Source organism: Amblyomma maculatum, chromosome 11, assembly GCF_055883805.1.
Source record: "Amblyomma maculatum isolate TAMU_Amacu chromosome 11, ASM5588380v1, whole genome shotgun sequence".
In the NCBI taxonomy this organism is placed as follows: Eukaryota; Metazoa; Arthropoda; class Arachnida; order Ixodida; family Ixodidae; genus Amblyomma; species Amblyomma maculatum.
This window is the reverse complement of record NC_139354.1, coordinates 140,488,293-140,506,653: the sequence shown is the minus strand read 5'-3', so window position 1 is coordinate 140,506,653 and position 18,361 is coordinate 140,488,293. Positions and strand designations below refer to the sequence as shown.

The following is an 18,361-nucleotide window of genomic DNA, read 5'->3' as shown; positions in this document are numbered from 1 at the left end:
CGAGTCAGTCGCTATGCTATCGGACCTAAACAGAACGGGTAGCAGAGAAGGTAACGCAAGCACGAATTGATCGAAAACTATAGCAGTGAGAATGAGATGTTAACGCCAATCAGAAGTTACGCTCATATTATTGCATGATTCGTTTGCAAATTGTGTTTAGTTTAGAATTCAAAGAGTGCAATAATAACTACTGTTTCGAGAGAGCCTAGGGCGAGATCTTCTACATACAACATACTAGCACAGTGCGACGTTTCACTCTTTGAATCGAGCGATGCTGTGTAGAGACTAAAAGACTCGATTGTTCCTATCGCCATGCATTTGGATTAGAAAAAAAACTGTGTTCTAATTCTATCGAGAGTACTGAGAATTCTCATTAATCCGTGCAGGGCTGCGAAAAACAAAAAGAGAGCCACCATTGCACACATGTGGCCTACAGATATTTTCAGATATGCTAATGCGGAAATTGTCTGCTACAGCACATGTACAGTCATCCGCGGGCAGTGGAAATTATTTACTTGTGATAGAAGAGTGTTTGACGCTAGCTACAGTGCTATTGATTACGGAGTAAAATGTAGGGGTGGCACTTAAGATCTATTTTTAAGGGTATGAGGAGAGGGCGTAAAGGCTCCTTCCTGCGGTTCCGTTTGATGTTTCTCGTTCGCGTGCATGTAGCCTCAATTAGCTTAATTATCAATCTGTTATTTTTGTGCCTACACTAGCACATCTTTATTAGCATGTAGTCCTCACCTGCCACCATATTCAACTACCTGTAGCAGGCGGGCACTCGAGATAGTAAAAAGCGCTGTCTTCATGAAGCTTTAAGGCTGTGCCTGCGTGCCTGACTCGGTATTCAAGAACGCTGGAAGGTTGACGCCTGCAATGCCGTCCCACCTCAAATGCGGAAATCGAATTGGATCCCTTAAAACGTTCAGGAGGGAGCTGTAGTTTCCTTATGTCGCGCGGTCTCGTTAAGTGACAAAATCCATCGATGAATCAGTGATCGTCCACGTCATCTGTCAACAACACCTGCAAGAGCCAGCCCTTGATTTTTCACGGAAAACTAAAAAAAAAAAACAAATTTTCTGCTGAACGTATAAATAGTTATATATATATATATATATATATATATATATATATATATATATATATATATATATATATATATATATATATATATATATATATATGTTATATATATATATATAACATTGCTTCTGTATAAGGCGGATTGTTTGTATTTGAACATGAATGAGGAGCAAAACACTTTACTTGCACTTGGTTCTGTGGCCGTGTCAGAAATAGGGCTGCACCCCCTAAGGCTTGATGTTCATGTACCGATTCACCGATAAGCTGCGCAATCTAGAAAGAAGGGAAGAACGAGGCAAATAAGGAAAGCTAATGCGAGTGTTGCTTGAGTATACAATGTGCTCCTTATCTTTCCTGCTGCTGTCGCTATAGCTGAAAAACAGCAGTAGCTTTAATGAATGCCGATATCCGACAAGAGAATGTATCAAATTGGTTTTGTCTCTTAGACGTACCCGGATGCGGAGACACCGAAACCCTCGAAGGTAAGGTAAAAAATTAATGATGTCTATTCCGATCATGGGTTCCGACTAGAAATCTGATAGTCCCAGGTACCTAGCTAAAACAATTGGCAATTCTGATTATCGCTTTGAAGTGGCCTTTGCCCTTCTCTTTATTCTTTGATTTTGTTACTAGTGAATTAAAATGCTTTATTCGACAAGTAAATTATGCGTACAAACTTGGAACCATACCCAAAACTAGTTTGGGCCCACAGCTATTCACGCTTGCCGAAACAGTAATGAGCTTGTAATCGCAAATTAGGAAACGCTGTTATTGACTAGTGCTTTGAAAAAAAAAATCGTTTTAATTTACATTCATATTTAGACCTCAAGAGAATATGACTGCAAAGTTTTGCACCATAGAACTGCGGAAATCGCTGGTAATTAAGGTTGTGCGTAACTGCAATTCATTCGCTTGTATTTCGGATATTTCTGCTAGGCACAATAAGGTATGCAATTTGAGTGGATAGTTGTTGGATACAGTGCGGTCAGCTGTAATCGACCTCTGCTGTTAAGGACATGCTTCAATGAAAGTAATTTCTTGATAAAAAGAACGGCTTGGCTTGTATCTGTTAGAGAATGTCATAATAGATAATACTGCTGTCACACGGGAATTTCGTAAGCCCTCGAAACGATTGCCTATCAACTCGAAGGCCTTCGAACGCTGCCACATGTTCGTTTTAAATGGCCATTGAGTTGATAGTCTATCGAGTCAGCGGAACAGCTCAGAACTCTATCGAGATCTCGAAGGCCTTATAACGTCGCCCAAGGTTGCTATCGTTGACCCGAGGAGCGCCACGTGCACCTCGGGTCAACTATAAAAAGATATGATCAAGTGTTATTATTTCATATCTCTAATTCACGCGGTAAAATATTAGTGTCCGTGGTAATAAAATATAGCATCGATGTTTTTAAGGCGTATTATTTTTGTGCACTCTACCACTGTAACCTGCGCTGCCGAAAAAAACAAGCCCAATGAAAAGCACATCCATATGAACGTCAACGCATAAGAAAAAAACGTGATTCTTTAATAAGAACAGAAAATCTGCAGATGATAAAAAAGGGTAATAGTTATATTTTATTTTGCATTTATAGAAATAATTAAGTTCTTTAAGCAATACCGAAAGCAGTGGTTTTAGCGCCACAAAAGTTGTGCCCAACACCAGAGCTTTTTCAACAGCCTTCTAGTTTTGCCGTATTGCAGCGCCACAACTACTTCGAGTTCAATCGCGATAGAAAATCTCGAAGACTATCGACTCAATTGCCGTTGACAATGACCGTGTGACAGGGATGTAACTCTAGTTGGTGAAGGTGTATGATATAATTCAAAAGATACTTTAAGGTGGCGCTTCATGAGTTAATGCATCAGGGAGATGACAATAAAAATTGCGCAGCATATAATTTTCAAAACGAATATAACACAGGGCGCAGTGCTTCCAAGTAAAGCATACAATGAGGATGCTAATTTAGAATATACATGATGAATGTGTGGTTTGCAGCTACGCCTTAGTCCAATAGAATACAAAACTACAATTTTGTTATCTGCAATTCTTCCATCACACTGTTGTTGAAATAAATTTTATATATATGCGTACCGATATACTTCTAGAGGAGCAAAACATCATATACTTTATTCAGAGCTGCTAAGTGTTATGCTATTTTTTTTACCCCCTACGATACGATTACTACTTTATTGCTCACGACGTACCGTATTTCGTCCAGTGTGCTTCCAAAAAATTCGAGTGCAGAATCTTACGCCTACATGAAAATTTTAGATGTCCGCGAAATTGCCGGTAATTCATTACCTAAAAAGGAAACAAAATTGTACCTGCAATAGACCCCTGCGATACCCTTTTTAAACTATGAGAAGGCAGCATGAAAATAGGTTCAAACAAATTTATTGCTGATAGATATTCCTTCACTAAACCCGTGCTGTTGCACATAGGACAGCAAACTTAACTACGCGATAGTATTGAAAGCCATTTTAAAATTGCAAAAAAATATAATTGAAAGCCATATTAAAATTGGAAAATATAACTAATACTTTATTCGGCAGCGCACCCAAGAACAAATGTGCTGCGCTAGTTCACGACCGCAGTCACCGTAGACATTTGAAATCGCGCTTCGAAGATGTTTCGAAATTGCTTGTTCATTAAAATTTCTAACATTTAATTCTCGTGGCCAAAACAAACGGAAGGCTGCCATTACGACGTGCCTAATAGCCATCAGGGGTACTGAAGCGGAGATTTAAAAACTGCTTATAAGGTATGCTGGAAACGTTTTTGTGTTCAGATACGTACATTATCCTTTTGGACAGCATGGTGCTTGCCTTGCTTTGTTCTGTATTCACATCACTAATGAAAAAGTTTCCAGCTCAGAGCTATAAAGAAATATATTATTGGAATTCTGTGAAGCAGAAAAACATTGATGTAATAAATTTACAATAACTTGGACTTTTGATATAAAACAAATGAAAGAATATGTGGAACCATTGTGGTCTAATCATGTTACATCTGCTGCAGCGCTCTTAATGATTTGTATACGTACCTTATTAGAATAAATCGGGCCATATAGGATTTGTTACTGGCCGAGATGTTCAGATTGTTGAAGCGCTAGCGCAGGCCAGGATTTAGTGATTGTGAACCGTGAATCCGAAACGTAGTCTCATCTTTACTGTTGCTGTCGGCCGCTAGGCGCGTCCGTGCTGCGCCCTCTGCTTCCTAGCACGCTTGCCTTCTCTCACAATAAAAGAAAACCATCAGATTTCGCCGCCTTTTCAGCTGCGGTCAGAGAGCGGCTCGCGGCACGCGCATGTAGGTCTCTACAAGATCACTGTCATAGTAATATTTTAATGTACCCTTTCTTTTAAAGCACAACCCCAACAAAAGCCCCCATATTGTAAGTATCATTCACGGATTAACCTTTCACTCTGCACTAAAACACATTCTGAGAGGAATTGTTTGCAACCACTCCTTAATTCTTCGGCGTCTGAGGGAAACTGCTATTTTATTAGAGCAGCAAAGACACCACAAATAAATTGCTAGCTAGACTGCTCTATTTATTTTTGTTTACAGAATACTGCGGGCCTTATGTCGTCCAAGCAGGAAGAGCAGATAGCAAAACAATTTCAATACGCCACAAATTTGTACAGGAAATAAATATGTTAAGTCATCGCATAAAAAAGCCTACATTATATTTGTTTTTACAATACAGTGCTCAGCGACCTTTAAACATTTTCTCTGATGGCAATACATACAGGCAATAAACTCCACTCGTTTATTGTGCGCCGAAAGTATTAATATTTCAAGAAATTTTATTCCTCGAAGTATGGTGCAAAAGCATCGATGTGTTGGTGATGAGTCTTTCTTGTCTTTTGCGGTGTAACACAGCATGACATAGAAATGCCAAACTTTCCCTGAAGACGTGATTAGTGCCCATTAAATTTTCAACTAGGCGAGCAATTTTGTGCCTTATTTCAAGCGTTTTGATATTGTTCGCTCTCATTAAGGTAGATAGGAAATGATTTGGCATATTTTCAATTCTGTTGTACCTAACAAGTACACCTGCCACTGGAGTTTATGATAGCTACAACAGTCGGAGACAGAGCACGCAAACTCAAATGAGCTGCATTTGGAGCCAATACTGCCATTAGCCGTTACTGTGTTTTATTAGGCCTTTTCGTACGGCTAATTTGTGTTCACTTAGACCTTACATATCCTAAATAAGCTATTTCTGCGTCGTTGGCGACTTGAAAAATTAAAATTTTAAGCAAAGATCTACTGGAAACTGCAACCGTAACAGAGAGGAGATATGCCAGAACTTCATGGTGTAGTAATACCGAGACGGGAGACCCGCCCCCGCAGCCTTGGCTGCATAGCTAGAAAAAATTACCCGTCAGTAGAGTAAAATATTTAGGCTTTATTAGGAGGCTATGCAAGTGTCATGTTCGCTTCTTGATTGAAGGCGAAAAATAAGAAACTCAGGCAGGCAATGAGCTGAGCTTAGCAGCATTCTTCATGAAATGGGCATATAGTTCAGAATCCTGGTGGTACGCACCTGTGAAGCCGCCCGTTTCTAGCTAGCGAAAAGGCATGCAAAGACATTGAAGGAAGATAATAAGCTCAGCTGTAAAATATGGAATGCTAGCCATATAAGCGTAGTAATTGGACGATTATATAAGATACACAGCGGACGTATATTTAATGGTTCATTTCACTTCAGAATGCTAAATAGCGTTCAGCTGGTAAAAACATTGAAAGATGGCACGAGTCCTAGACAAGATAGTTTAGCGCGCATTTTATTGCCGCCTGCGGTTTGAGGCCGCTTTAGGCTTTTTGTATATGCACATCATTAGAAGACAGGTCGTGAGAGCAACACTCAGCCATGAAAAATGGCGACCTTGGAGAGGACTCGAAAATTCTTTCTCCGCATTCCGCGTGACATTTAGATGCGATTCATTTACAGTGCCGTGCAAGATGCGCAGGCAAGGCAATGAATATAGCAAGAACTAAAGAATGAGTCAAATAACCTCTATAGAATAGCCTGTCTGGTCCCTCTTGTGTGTTCTGTAAGCCTTGGCCAACTAATCCTGAAACAATGTTGCGGAGAAATATCTAAATCGAGATAATACTTCCAAATAATTTATCTTATTGCGAAAGCAACACTACACCAAGTTTCGGCCCGCCGTGGCCGCTGTCACGAATGACCTTAACCTGCCGCGAAGAAGTCGAAGACGAAGAAGAAAAAGAAATCTCGGTCACCCGCAGCTAATGCTTTTGCTCCTTATTCGGTTGAGTAGCGTTGAACCCTTCTCATTTTTCGCCAACCTTCTAAAGTGTAAGTGCAAACGTGACAGCAGACAGAACACACTGCTGACCGAATGGGATGTTACTAATAAACTAGCTGAAAACCGCCTAACTAAATGAACGCTAAGGCTCAAGTACAAGTGTTGTACCCCAATGCAGTTATATCTCTTTCAGCACACCGTTCAGATAGTACGCGTACGGACGCACACAGCCATACATGCACACGCACACAGGGAGATTATTTAATATAGACGCACGTGCGCACAAACATGCAGGCACGCATGAGTGGACACACATCCGGCCGCGCCGGGGTAGTACAGTGGTAAGACGCCCGACTACTGTCCGGAATACCTGGGCTCGAACCCGACCTCGGCGGCTGCGTTTCGATGGAGGCGAAACGAAGAGGCGTCCGTGAGCTGTACAATGTCAGCGCACGTTAAAGATTCCCAGGCGGTCGAAATTACTCCGTAGCCCTCCACTACGGCTCCTCTTTCTCTCCTTCCACTTTAACTTCTACCTTCCTCCCTTCCCTTACGGCGCGGTTCAGGTGTCCACAAAATCAAGTGTGATATGGACACACATCCGCATTCATACGTACGCACCGAGGCACGTAGGTGCGCGCATGCACACATATAAGCGCACGCCCCCATACGCATACACGCGCACGCACGCATACGTGGGCAGAGGCCCTCACGGACGCACACACACGTAGGTCAGCTGGGCATTCGCAAACTCGTGTCACTATATTTCAAGGAGAATGAACTAATGTATCGTAAAGCTCTGGACACCATCTCGAAAAATTACAGCGAATTAACGCAGCATAACCGAATATCGAGCAAAAGATTTGACTGTCGGCGACCGAGCGCTACACTGAACACAACTAGTGTTCTGTCGAACGTGCCAAAATGCACCGGCGTTTCATGCAGAACGCACTTTCTTGTTGTTGTTGTGGCTGTAGGAAGAAAGAAAAGAAAAATTAGGAGGACGCTTAAGCTTCGCCTTCAAGAGTGGAACACGATAGCGTTATTACATCGCAGGGGACGCTTTCCCAGCAGAAGCGCTACGGCGCAGCCATCACGTCAGAGGCGTCCGGCATCAGACGCTGCACCTAGCAATCGCAGTGAGCGGAAAGAGGAGCCGCGTCGCCTAAACACCACTGTTCGAGTGACGCACGCTGGATGTCGTAAGGGGAGAGAGCGAGAAAACTTATCGCAAGGGTATTGGGGCATCCTCGCACCGGTACCCGCGCGGGTCGAAGAAGCGGGTGAGCGAAGATAGTGATCTAAAGAAAGGAAAGACGCTTGATTCTACAACCCGTGAGGGTGCACGGCGAAACGTCAGGGGCGAGTGGCGCGCCACGTGTCGGGGCAGCGCCGCACATTGCGAGGAGGGGTTCTTCTGTGTTTGCCGCAAGATGGCTCTGCATGTGCGCAGAGCGCAGAAGAAATGTAGCGGAAACGTACTTCGCTACTCGCGTAACTGCTACTTCTGTAAGTAACATGCTGATAATTACCAATATACACCGCAGTATAACGTTCTACGGCACGTTTCTAAGGCAACACCGCATGTTGCCTTAGAAACGTGCCGTAGAACGTTATACTGCGGTGTATATTGGTAATTATCAGCATGTTACTTACAGAAGTCGCAGTTACACGAGTAGCGAAGTACGTTTCCGCTACATTTCTTCTTTTTTGTACCTTTTGTACCGTTCCAAGCATCGAACTCGTGCCTGAGTAGTAGCGTCTCCGTCTAACACTCCGGAGACCCTGGTTCGATTCCCACCCAGCCCATCTTGGAAGTTTCTTTTTATTTATGAAGTGCATGCCGGGATTTATCGCTCACGGCCAACGCCGCCGACGACACCGGCTTTTCTGTGACACGAGCTCCTTAACGCTACCGCATTAAAATGCACGGGCCTGCTACTGGCTCTGTAGCTGAGCCAACTTCAGGATTGATTGATTGATTGATAGGAAGGGAAAGGCGCGGTAACTGTCTAACTTGTTTGCTGTGGACACCTCAACCGCGCTTTTGCAGACAGAAGGGAAAATAGAGAAGAAAGAAAAGGAAGAGAGAATAAAAGACGCATGCCGCCACAACAGCCGTCGTCCCCCACCGAAACGGTGGCGGGTACAATGACGGCCTATAATAGATAAAGAGTCTGTGGCTGGCTAGCCCTCGCCGCAAGCGGCGGTGACCTACCGGTCCCAGCCACATCAGGGGAGTACAGTTGTTGTTGTGGGTGTAGGAAGAAGGAAAAGAAAATGCACGGGCCTGCTACTGGCTCGGTAGCTGAGCCACCTCCGCTGCCTCGTGCAGATAGAAGAGAATATAGAGAAGAAAGAAAAGGAAGAGGGAAAGAAAGACGCGCGCCGCAACAACAGCCGTCGTCCACCACCAGCGGTGGCGTGTGCAATGACGGCCTAAAACAGATAAAAATTCGGTGCCAGGCTAGCTTCCTGCCGCAAGCGGCGGTGACCCACCTGTACCAGTCCCATCAGGGGAAGTCACAAGCGCGACCATTTATATACACATCGGTTTCCTCATCCTCCTCTCAACTGCGAGAGAAGAGGTGACAGCAGCGCCTCCACTCGGTAGCAACGCGGCTCCAGCTGCAGCGCGCCGTGCCTACCGGCCGCCGCCAGCCGACGACTTGTCTTGGTAGCCCATCTCTCCAACTGGTATGCTCAGCGCATGCGATGCCGGCAGACGCTTCGGCGCCTAACTCTGTCAGCTCTCCGATTGAATTGTGCGGTGTAAAACCGCTCTTTCACTTCCTCATCCACGGCTTTTGGGGCCGTCACAGATTGAGCCAAAGCCTGCTTTTTTTTACACCTGTGGCCCCGGGGCCGGACTTCCGCTTTCCCTTCCACTGTCGCCAATGCCGCTTGACAAAAGAATTCGCAAGGTACGATCCTCCTGGGAGAGTAGCGATGTCAACCCCACGAGGATCAACATCCTACGGCAATCTTGGGCAAGGCCTCCCACAACCAAAGGGCGGGGTGAGGGCTTGTTTCAGGGAGCGGCTGTTACCCAGCAATGGGGTTCATTCAGATTGCATGGCTTTTTTTTCTGCCGGGAAGGCGTCGGAGTGCCAAGCAGCACGTCGACGGGTCGAAGCCTGATGTTAGCAAGCCTTCTAGTAGCTCACTTCTAATCTTAATTTTATATATTGAGGAGCGCCATGGGGTGTCCCCATTTTTCCTGGAATTTCTTGCGAACCAAGTGGCATCTCTCTGTACAGCTGGAGCCAAAGTTCCTTTCTGAATACGGCCTTAACTTCATGGAGGCTCGGAGTGTTGTTCAAGTAGGCCGCTCTGCAGTGGGCCAACTTGATAGTTGACTTCGGCCAGTGTCAACAGAAACTGCTTGCATCCTTCCGTGTTGAGGTAGAGAACGGTGGGGTGTGGGACCGCGGGATGCCGAACATATCCCGCAGACGTTATTCGAGCGCCGCGAGGGTGAACCAGCTCAGAAAGATGTGCTCCGCTGTCTCTCAGGCTAAACAGAAGAGATGGGTCAATCTTCCTATGCCGCATAGACGAATGCTATCCATCTGATTCGCAAAACACCTTTTGCGAACCGCCACATCAGGGAAGCTTGGCATGCATCGAGAAGGTGAGCACTGGTCAACTGACCATTTGGGGCTCTCTGCCCGCAGCATGTAGCCTGATAGGCGGGCAGGGTGTGGAATGGCAATCATACTGATGCCTTTCATGGGCACAGTGCGTGAGTCAACGCCAGACGAGGTTCCAATCCTACTGATGCCTTTCATGGGCACAGTGGGTGAGTCAACGCCAGACGAGGTTCCCTTCAGGTACTCTAAGTTCGCTGCCGCGGTTCAGTAAAAGGGGAGAGGTGAGCTTTCATGCGTGGTGCAGTGGTGCAGGGTCTCCTCAGTGAAGGTTCGCAGCCTTGTGGACAGGTGGTATGAGGCCATCGTTTTTTTTTTTTTGCAGCATGTCGCTTTCAATGGCTCTGAAGATGCCCTCAAAGTGCAGAGCCCTCGCGAAGATACCCAGATCGGCGTGTCCAATGCCGCCTCTAATTTTAGGAAGGAAGATAATGATTCGTCTTACCTTCCTGTGCCTCTCTGCTGCATAAAGCGGTATATGTTTCTGGAGCACGTTTTCTTGTTGGTGGAAATGCCAAGGAGGCTGGCCACAAAGATCAGGATGAAAATAAGCATTGGAGTTATGATGCAGACGTGAGAAGTCAGGGCATTTCAATGCACCAAGGTTGTGGGTCTGTGCTTGGTTGCCCTTCAGCCTTGCTCTAATTTCCGGGCACTGGTCCAGCGGAACAGAAATATCTAAGGACGCATATCTCACTGATGCTGGAAATCGATTGGATAGCGGTAGGAGTGGCGGCCGCATCCAATGCCATAATAATACATTATTGCTGCTGAGACGAGCCTTACGCACTTGGCAGTACCCCTTAGTTAGATCGTGTAATCTCTCCGCTGATGCTGCGTTAAGCAGCACCAAATAAATGTCATCGCGTAGGCGAACATTGGAGTGCATGAAGGGTTCGCTGGCAATCATGTTTTGCGGATGCCGCCATCTTTGACAATATTTTGCAGGAGGCTTTAACATAGAGCAATGGCGAAAGGGGACAACCCTGTCGGACACCCCATTTCTCAGAATGCTCCCCTGTCCAGTGACTGCTGCTTGTGATGCCGCATAAAGCGCCTTGCACATACTGATGTGTACTGTACAGGTATGCACGCGGACTCAAACGCACTATCCAGGGAGTAAAAGAAGCCATTGAGACTATGCAACTCCATCCATGTCAAACGTCCTCTCGTAACCATGTCGTGAAGTTCTACCGAGTGCCATGGGACACAGCAAGCTTGGTGTGAGCCTACTATTGACGCCAAGGCAGGTATCAGGCGCTAAGAGAGAGGCTTGGAAATTGTTTTGGACTCCTTATTCAGGAGGATTATTGGGCCCCATGTTTAAAAATCACTGCTCCTTGAAGTGTCCTTTCACATGAGTGTGGTGAGGCCTTCATTTTTAGCACATAAAAAGACCAGCCAGAAAACAGTGACAAAGGAACAAAAGAAAACGACAGGACGGGTGTTGCCTGCGTTTTGTGTTCCTTTCTTCCCATTTTTTGGGCTGGCGTTTTTATCTGCTCAGTATGAACCAACTGATCCAAACAGCTGTTTTGATATCCATTAATACTCGGAGTCCGTTCCCCTCCCTATAGGGCGTTGTTTTCTGAGTTGGTGAAAGCGGCCTTACTTTGATGTAAAATGCAGGCGGGAATTCATCCGTACCCGGGGTCTTTTCTAGCCTCATGGATTTTAGGGTTGCTTTTAGCTCTTCAGACGAAATTCAGATGTGCAGTCGAGGTTAGGTGCGTCAGTTTGTGTTTGCTGGAGAAACGATGTGGGGATGCAGAGCTCTGCACCACAGCTTTCTCTATAAAAAATCTCGTGCTTAGCTCAAGGCCTTCTCAGGGTCCGTGACAATACGCCCGGCGATTAGGTCCTCGACAGGAGAGTGGTTTTCGCTTTTTGTGGAAAAGCGGCGGCGTTGCAGATGTCAGGAACATAGTCCCTCATTTTGCCATCGTTCATCACCAGCTGTGTTGTGCCGTCTGTCCAAGCGCAGATTTAGAAGAGGATAGAGTTGTTTACGGAGCAGGGCGAGCGCTGCGGGAATGCTCGGTCTCTGTGACAACGGGGCCAAAAGCGAGATGATGGCATCCAGATTCTTCTTGCTCCTCCAGCGCCATCCTCTTCCCTCGTTTTGGAGGAAAACATTGATTGAGCTTGTCGTATTCCAGCTTTCTGCAGTCATGTTAGCGGAGGCATAATGCTTTATAATTTTGACAACCTCCTGCTTGCTGGAATCAGCTAACACAACTTCAGATTTTAACACTTCTTTCTAGACATGCCCGTATTACAGAAGGCACCTGTTTAATTTCCAGCAAATGTTTGCGTGAGAAATATCAGACGCACACAAGGGCGTGATAACGAGTCTGCTATCACATGGGCAGTGCGGAGTACCCACACAGCCTGCAAGAAATCATTAAATTAGCGGTGACATAGACACGGTCAATACGGCTTTCGACACTACAGACAAACCAGGTCATGCTAGCACGGCCGGGTTGGAGTGCGCGCAAAGCTTCGGTTGAGCCCACTCCCCCACCCAATTTCGCAAGGCCTGGACACCTTTACACTCTCGTCTGAACTGCCGCGTTTTGCCCTGAAGAGAACGGCGATTATTCTAGAAATCACCTATTCCAGCTGGGGTGATGAACATTTCTGGACCCTGAAAACATTTTCGTGATGCCAAATGGAACGGGGCATACCTGCATATTGCGCATGTCATTATTAAGATAAATTGAGACGGAGCGACACCCGTCTTCCTTGGTATGGCGTAGGAATGAGAGGACGGTATCTCTTAGGGAGGTGAACGTAACAGCTCCTGAACCCTTTCCTTCCAAAACTGCAGAACAATCTTGTGCTGAAATGGATGTCAAAATGTTCAATTTATTCTTGCCTCTGAATACAAGTCTCTTGAAGAGCAAGGATATCGATCCTTTTGCTGTGGGCTATGTCTATGGCGTCAGCTTGTTTTGAGGCTCTAGTAAAGCTGCTGATGTTTTAGGATTGTGAGAACGCGGGAAAATGTCAGGGTGTGCATAAGAGGAAGGTGCAAAGGGTGGAGCGAGTCTATTAAGAGGAGGGAGGGATGCCATGGGCAGTGGGAGAAGCGGGAGTTGATTCCAATGCGGAGTCGCCGCCTTAGATGTGATCGGAGATAGTCAAGTAGCAATCACAATTTATTGGTTTGCAAAGATGACAGGGAGTCTCCTCTCCATTTCCGTTTCGGTGTTAAAGATGCCTTCGCTTGATCGTGGTGGGGTGCACAGCGACTAAGGTGAATTGTAAGGCGAATGACTAGGTAGCAGGATGGGCAGCATGTGGCATCAGCATGCGTCATCGGCTGTATGAGGCCCGGGCGCGGCGGTTGAACAACTGCACTTATCGAGGGCATGAGTGCGTTCTGTACCTCCTCACGGATCATGAATCACACTGGCCAAGCATGTCGCGCCAGGGGAAAATGTTCCTAGAAGTTTTTGAAGCTCCTTGCGGACCACAGTACGAATTAGGTCGCGAAGGGAGGCTATATCTGCCCATGGATTGTAGTCAGTGCTTTCAGCCGGGGGTAGTGCGCAGAGTGAATTCAGGGGCCGAGCGCAATGGCTACATCTCAGCAGTAGCAGCTTCTCCATAACCACAGCGTCAGCCCGAAACGCTGCGGCGGTAGTAGGCGAGTTTCACACGAGGTCAGAAAAAGCTGGTCTTTTACGCCGCGTGCCAGGTTCCGCACCTTCCTGTCTGCACTGATGGTCGGGTCGGCGCGATGGCAAAGTTGCATGACGTCTTCAATGTACATTGCGATGCCTTCGTTCGGAAGCTGAACTCGAGAGCTATGGGCACGCTACGCGCACTACCGGTGGTCACTGTCGGCGTACGTAACGAGGAGCTGGCCTCGGAAAGCCGGCCACGTAGACAATGTGGCCTCGCGGTTCTCGAACCACGTCCGGACAGTGTTGAAGGCTAAATTAGACGCTCCGCATTTTTGCAGCGCTGGCCCAGCCGTTGAACGTCGCTACCCTTTCGTAGTGAGCTAGCCAGTCTTCGGCATCTTCGAACTGCTCACTGTGAAATGGCTTAGGCGTACGTGGGGTCGGAAGCTTGAGAAAGGAGGAAGGGATTGAAGGGACAGTCATGGTATGGGCAGGCGGGTCGTTTCCATAGCAAGGGTGCTGCAATCCAGGGGCTCTTCGTCAAGAGGGAAGGCCTCAGGTGGCAAGCCTCGGAGCCGCCGGCTTGCACGATGAAGAGGAGTGGTCACGAGAGGCGGCTACGTCTGGTCACCTGCAGGAAAAGGGATCATCGATGGCACCTCCACCAGGGTCACGACTCAAGCCCCAAGAAGGCGTGAAGGTACACGTAGCCGAGAACCCGACAATCTGGTCGGCTTCCAGCACCAGCGCGCCTCTCGATCCAAGAACCGCTACACACACACACACACACACACACACACACACACACACACACACACACACACACACACACACACACACACACACACACACACACACACACACACACACACACACACACACACACACACACACACACACACACACACACACACACACACACACATATATATATATATATCTGGTCGGCTTCCAGCACCAGCGCGCCTCTCGTGTGTGTGTGTGTGTGTGTGTGTGTGTGTGTGTGTGTGTGTGTGTGTGTGTGTGTGTGTGTGTGTGTGTGTGTGTGTGTGTGTGTGTGTGTGTGTGTGTGTGTGTGTGTGTGTGTGTGTGTGTGTGTGTGTGTGTGTGTGTGTGTGTGTGTGTGTGTGTGTGTGTGTGTGTGTGTGTGTGTGTGTGTGTGTGTGTGTGTGTGTGTGTGTGTGTGTGTGTGTGTGTGTGTGTGTGTGTGTGTGTGTGTGTGTGTGTGTGTGTGTGTGTGTGTGTGTGTGTGTGTGTGTGTGTGTGTGTGTGTGTGTGTGTGTGTGTGTGTGTGTGTGTGTGTGTGTGTGTGTGTGTGTGTGTGTGTGTGTGTGTGTGTGTGTGTGTGTGTGTGTGTGTGTGTGTGTGTGTGTGTGTGTGTGTGTGTGTGTGTGTGTGTGTGTGTGTGTGTGTGTGTGTGTGTGTGTGTGTGTGTGTGTGTGTGTGTGTGTGTGTGTGTGTGTGTGTGTGTGTGTGTGTGTGTGTGTGTGTGTGTGTGTGTGTGTGTGTGTGTGTGTGTGTGTGTGTGTGTGTGTGTGTGTGTGTGTGTGTGTGTGTGTGTGTGTGTGTGTGTGTGTGTGTGTGTGTGTGTGTGTGTGTGTGTGTGTGTGTGTGTGTGTGTGTGTGTGTGTGTGTGTGTGTGTGTGTGTGTGTGTGTGTGTGTGTGTGTGTGTGTGTGTGTGTGTGTGTGTGTGTGTGTGTGTGTGTGTGTGTGTGTGTGTGTGTGTGTGTGTGTGTGTGTGTGTGTGTGTGTGTGTGTGTGTGTGTGTGTGTGTGTGTGTGTGTGTGTGTGTGTGTGTAGCGGTTCTTGGATCGAGAGGCGCGCTGGTGCTGGAAGCCGACCAGATTGTCGGGTTCTCGGCTATATATATATATATATATATATATATATATATATATATATATATATATCAGACAACTGAAGGGGAACTGAAAGGCTAGTTAATATAGAATTTATAGGAGTCAATAGCCTACGAGTCCAAAGCAAGTGTTGGGGATATTTTTGTGTTTTGTTTTTGGTATTGACAAGAATTAGTCCTATAATGACTTTTAGGGATACATAATATAAAATGTAAAGCGGAAGGAAAAACACCACGCCTATGGTGAGAGTCAAACCCACGACCTCCTAATATCGCGCCCAGTGCTCTTCCAAGTGAGCTCCATTGACGGCTGTCCAACCTTCCGCTTTCTTGGGTATTTATGTTGACTGTAACCGAAGACTGGGAGCGTTCACCAGCGCCACACTTAAATATATATATATATATATATATATATATATATATATATATATATATATATATATATATATATATATATATATATATATATATATATATATATATATACAGTTGTGCTCGCTATGTTGACTTGTTCTGCTACGGTATAATCAATACAAGATGAATTCATTTCTTGTAGTGGCTGAAAACGCAGCCGTTAAATGCATTCCTGCGAGAAAGTAAGCAATACTCGAATTGTATCAGGACAATGTAACATGTATACCTTAATGACAGTAAGTGGATGAATCACGCCAGTGCTTACAGTGCCTTTGAAACCATCAAGCTGTTCCGAATGCCAGAAGAAACAAGTGCCTTCATTGTGCTCTAGATAATTTCAATACAATAAAGGTTTCTTAAACACACGCAGTAGAGCGATTTACATTGGTATAAAGATCAACGCGCCACACCCAAAAGCAAGAACGTGTAATTTAATATATCCTTAGGAAAAACATACAAGGGTAACAGCAACAGTTCATTGTCAAAGACACACTACCAGAGCGAACCCAGCCTAGATTCAGCGTCGTAGTTTTCACCGCACCACACCAGCACGTTGTCGTCCTCGCGTACTGCATACTGTAAATTACCCCCCGCGAGAGAGAAGCATAGTCCCGATACATGCTAGAGAACTTGAATGACACTTTCATACGGGCGATATGCAAGACACCTGGGTGAGGGCTTGTGCAGAGATACTTGGGGTGCAGAAGGGTGATCTCGTAGGTCACACCGCGGAGTTGCTGCAGGACGCGGTAAGGGCCCAAGCATCGCGGCAGAAATTTCTCGAATAGGCCCACATGGCGAACCGAGAGCCATAGGAGTGCAAGGGAGCCAGGAGAACAGTGGACGTCACGGCAAATAAGGTCGTAACGACGCTTTTGAGAGCGCTGAGGTGCACCAAGCGAGTATCGAGCAATGCTGCATGCAGCATCAGCGTCGGCGATGACAGCCAAAGCGTAACTGCAGGAAGAATCATTGAGAGGCAGAAAGGTGTCGATGGGAAATAACGGGTTGCGGCCGAAAAGTATATACAAGGAAGAGTATCCAAAGGTATCATGCTGTGAGTCGTTGTAGGCGAATGTTATGAAAGACAAGGATACGTCCCAGTCGCTACGGTGGTCGGACACATATATTGACAGCATGTCGGGCAGCGTGCGATTAAGGCGCTCACTAAGGCTGTTTGTTTTTTATTGTAGCCCGTCCTGAACTCATGACGAGTAGCGCATGAGCGGAGAAGGTCTTGCACCACCTGAGAAAGCAAGCAGCGGCTGCGATCTGTGAGCAGTTGACGGGGAGCTCCATGAAAATACCTTTTCTTATTTCTCCCGTTCTACACAGATTAAGTATACGCTTGTACAAGAAGAAAGGGACATTAATATAACATTAAAATGAGCGTAATGCTTATATTGAAGCCTCATTACCTAAATGTTATGTAATGTTTGCTTTATTACAACCATTATATTATTGTTAAGAATGAAAGTTGATGCAAGTTAAACATATGCTTGGACCATAAACCTAGAACAATATAACAAGCATATTTCAGGCATCGAGCACAATACATTTTTACTTTTCGTTTAGAGTAAAAATGTCTTCTAAATAACATTTCTTTGCTGCTAAATACCGTTGATATGTTGTCTGTCATGAAGAGCACGCACAAGACCATTACTGTGTTAGAAATAGTTGTTACTCCTTCGCCCCTGTCACTCAAAAAGCATCACTCAATAAGAGAGATAAAAGCTTCAATCTATGCTTTTATTGAAAGGGAAGTGCAGAAGCGGCTTGTGTGCTGTATTACAAAACTCAAAGGCCGCTCTCATCTTCAGCCTTTGCAAAGAGTCCAATCTGCGTACCATCAAGAGTAGTTTGCCCACGTGCTCGCTAGTGATTGCGTAACCATTTTCAGCAATGTTACATTAATGTTACTTATGTGACAAGTGAGTTGTTTAAATGTTTATAGAAATACTATTGCAATGTTTATTTGAAAAACTACTAGAATTGGGCATTTTTTCCGGGCTGTGCAAAAATGCTTAATGCCTATCAACTCGTCCAGTGTACGACAGAAATAAGAATTTAACATTACTTGAATGTTTCGGCATTCCTTGGAAAGGGGCAGACAAGAACAACGTTCAATAATTGTAAACAGGAAAATATGTATAGTATTACATGCTGTAAAATAGATTGATTGAGGTTTTAAATCTATGGATGCTCAATGGCTCTTACAGAGTCCGGTATTAAATGTTCATGCTCTTTCCTGTTTTCTTCAGACGAATACGAGGACGAAAAAGGATGCACACAAAACGTTTTGGAGTCATGGTTTCAAGTGGTAAACTTAATTTATGCGTTGAACAGGGCTCCAATGATGCATGTCGGATATTTTAATGTCGAAGCTGGCTCAAATAATGATGGGGATGTGCTTGAGTTGTTAATTAAAGAAAAATTA

General features: G+C 45.8%; 1 protein-coding gene across 2 annotated transcripts in view; it reads left to right on the top strand.

Moving 5' to 3' along the window:
- Nucleotides 1–18,361, top strand: part of LOC146175082 (uncharacterized) — a 49,746-nt gene that overhangs the window by 17,710 nt on the left and 13,675 nt on the right. Inside the window, exons 3-5 of one of the 2 annotated variants that reach the window (XM_084584509.1) lie at nt 1,533–1,568; nt 4,455–4,481; nt 18,186–18,244. In XM_084584509.1, coding sequence (XP_084440635.1) covers nt 1,533–1,568; nt 4,455–4,481; nt 18,186–18,244 — 122 coding nt within the window. The remainder of the gene's footprint in view (nt 1–1,532; nt 1,569–4,454; nt 4,482–18,185; nt 18,245–18,361) is intronic. The other variant, XM_084584508.1, reaches the window with a different exon arrangement.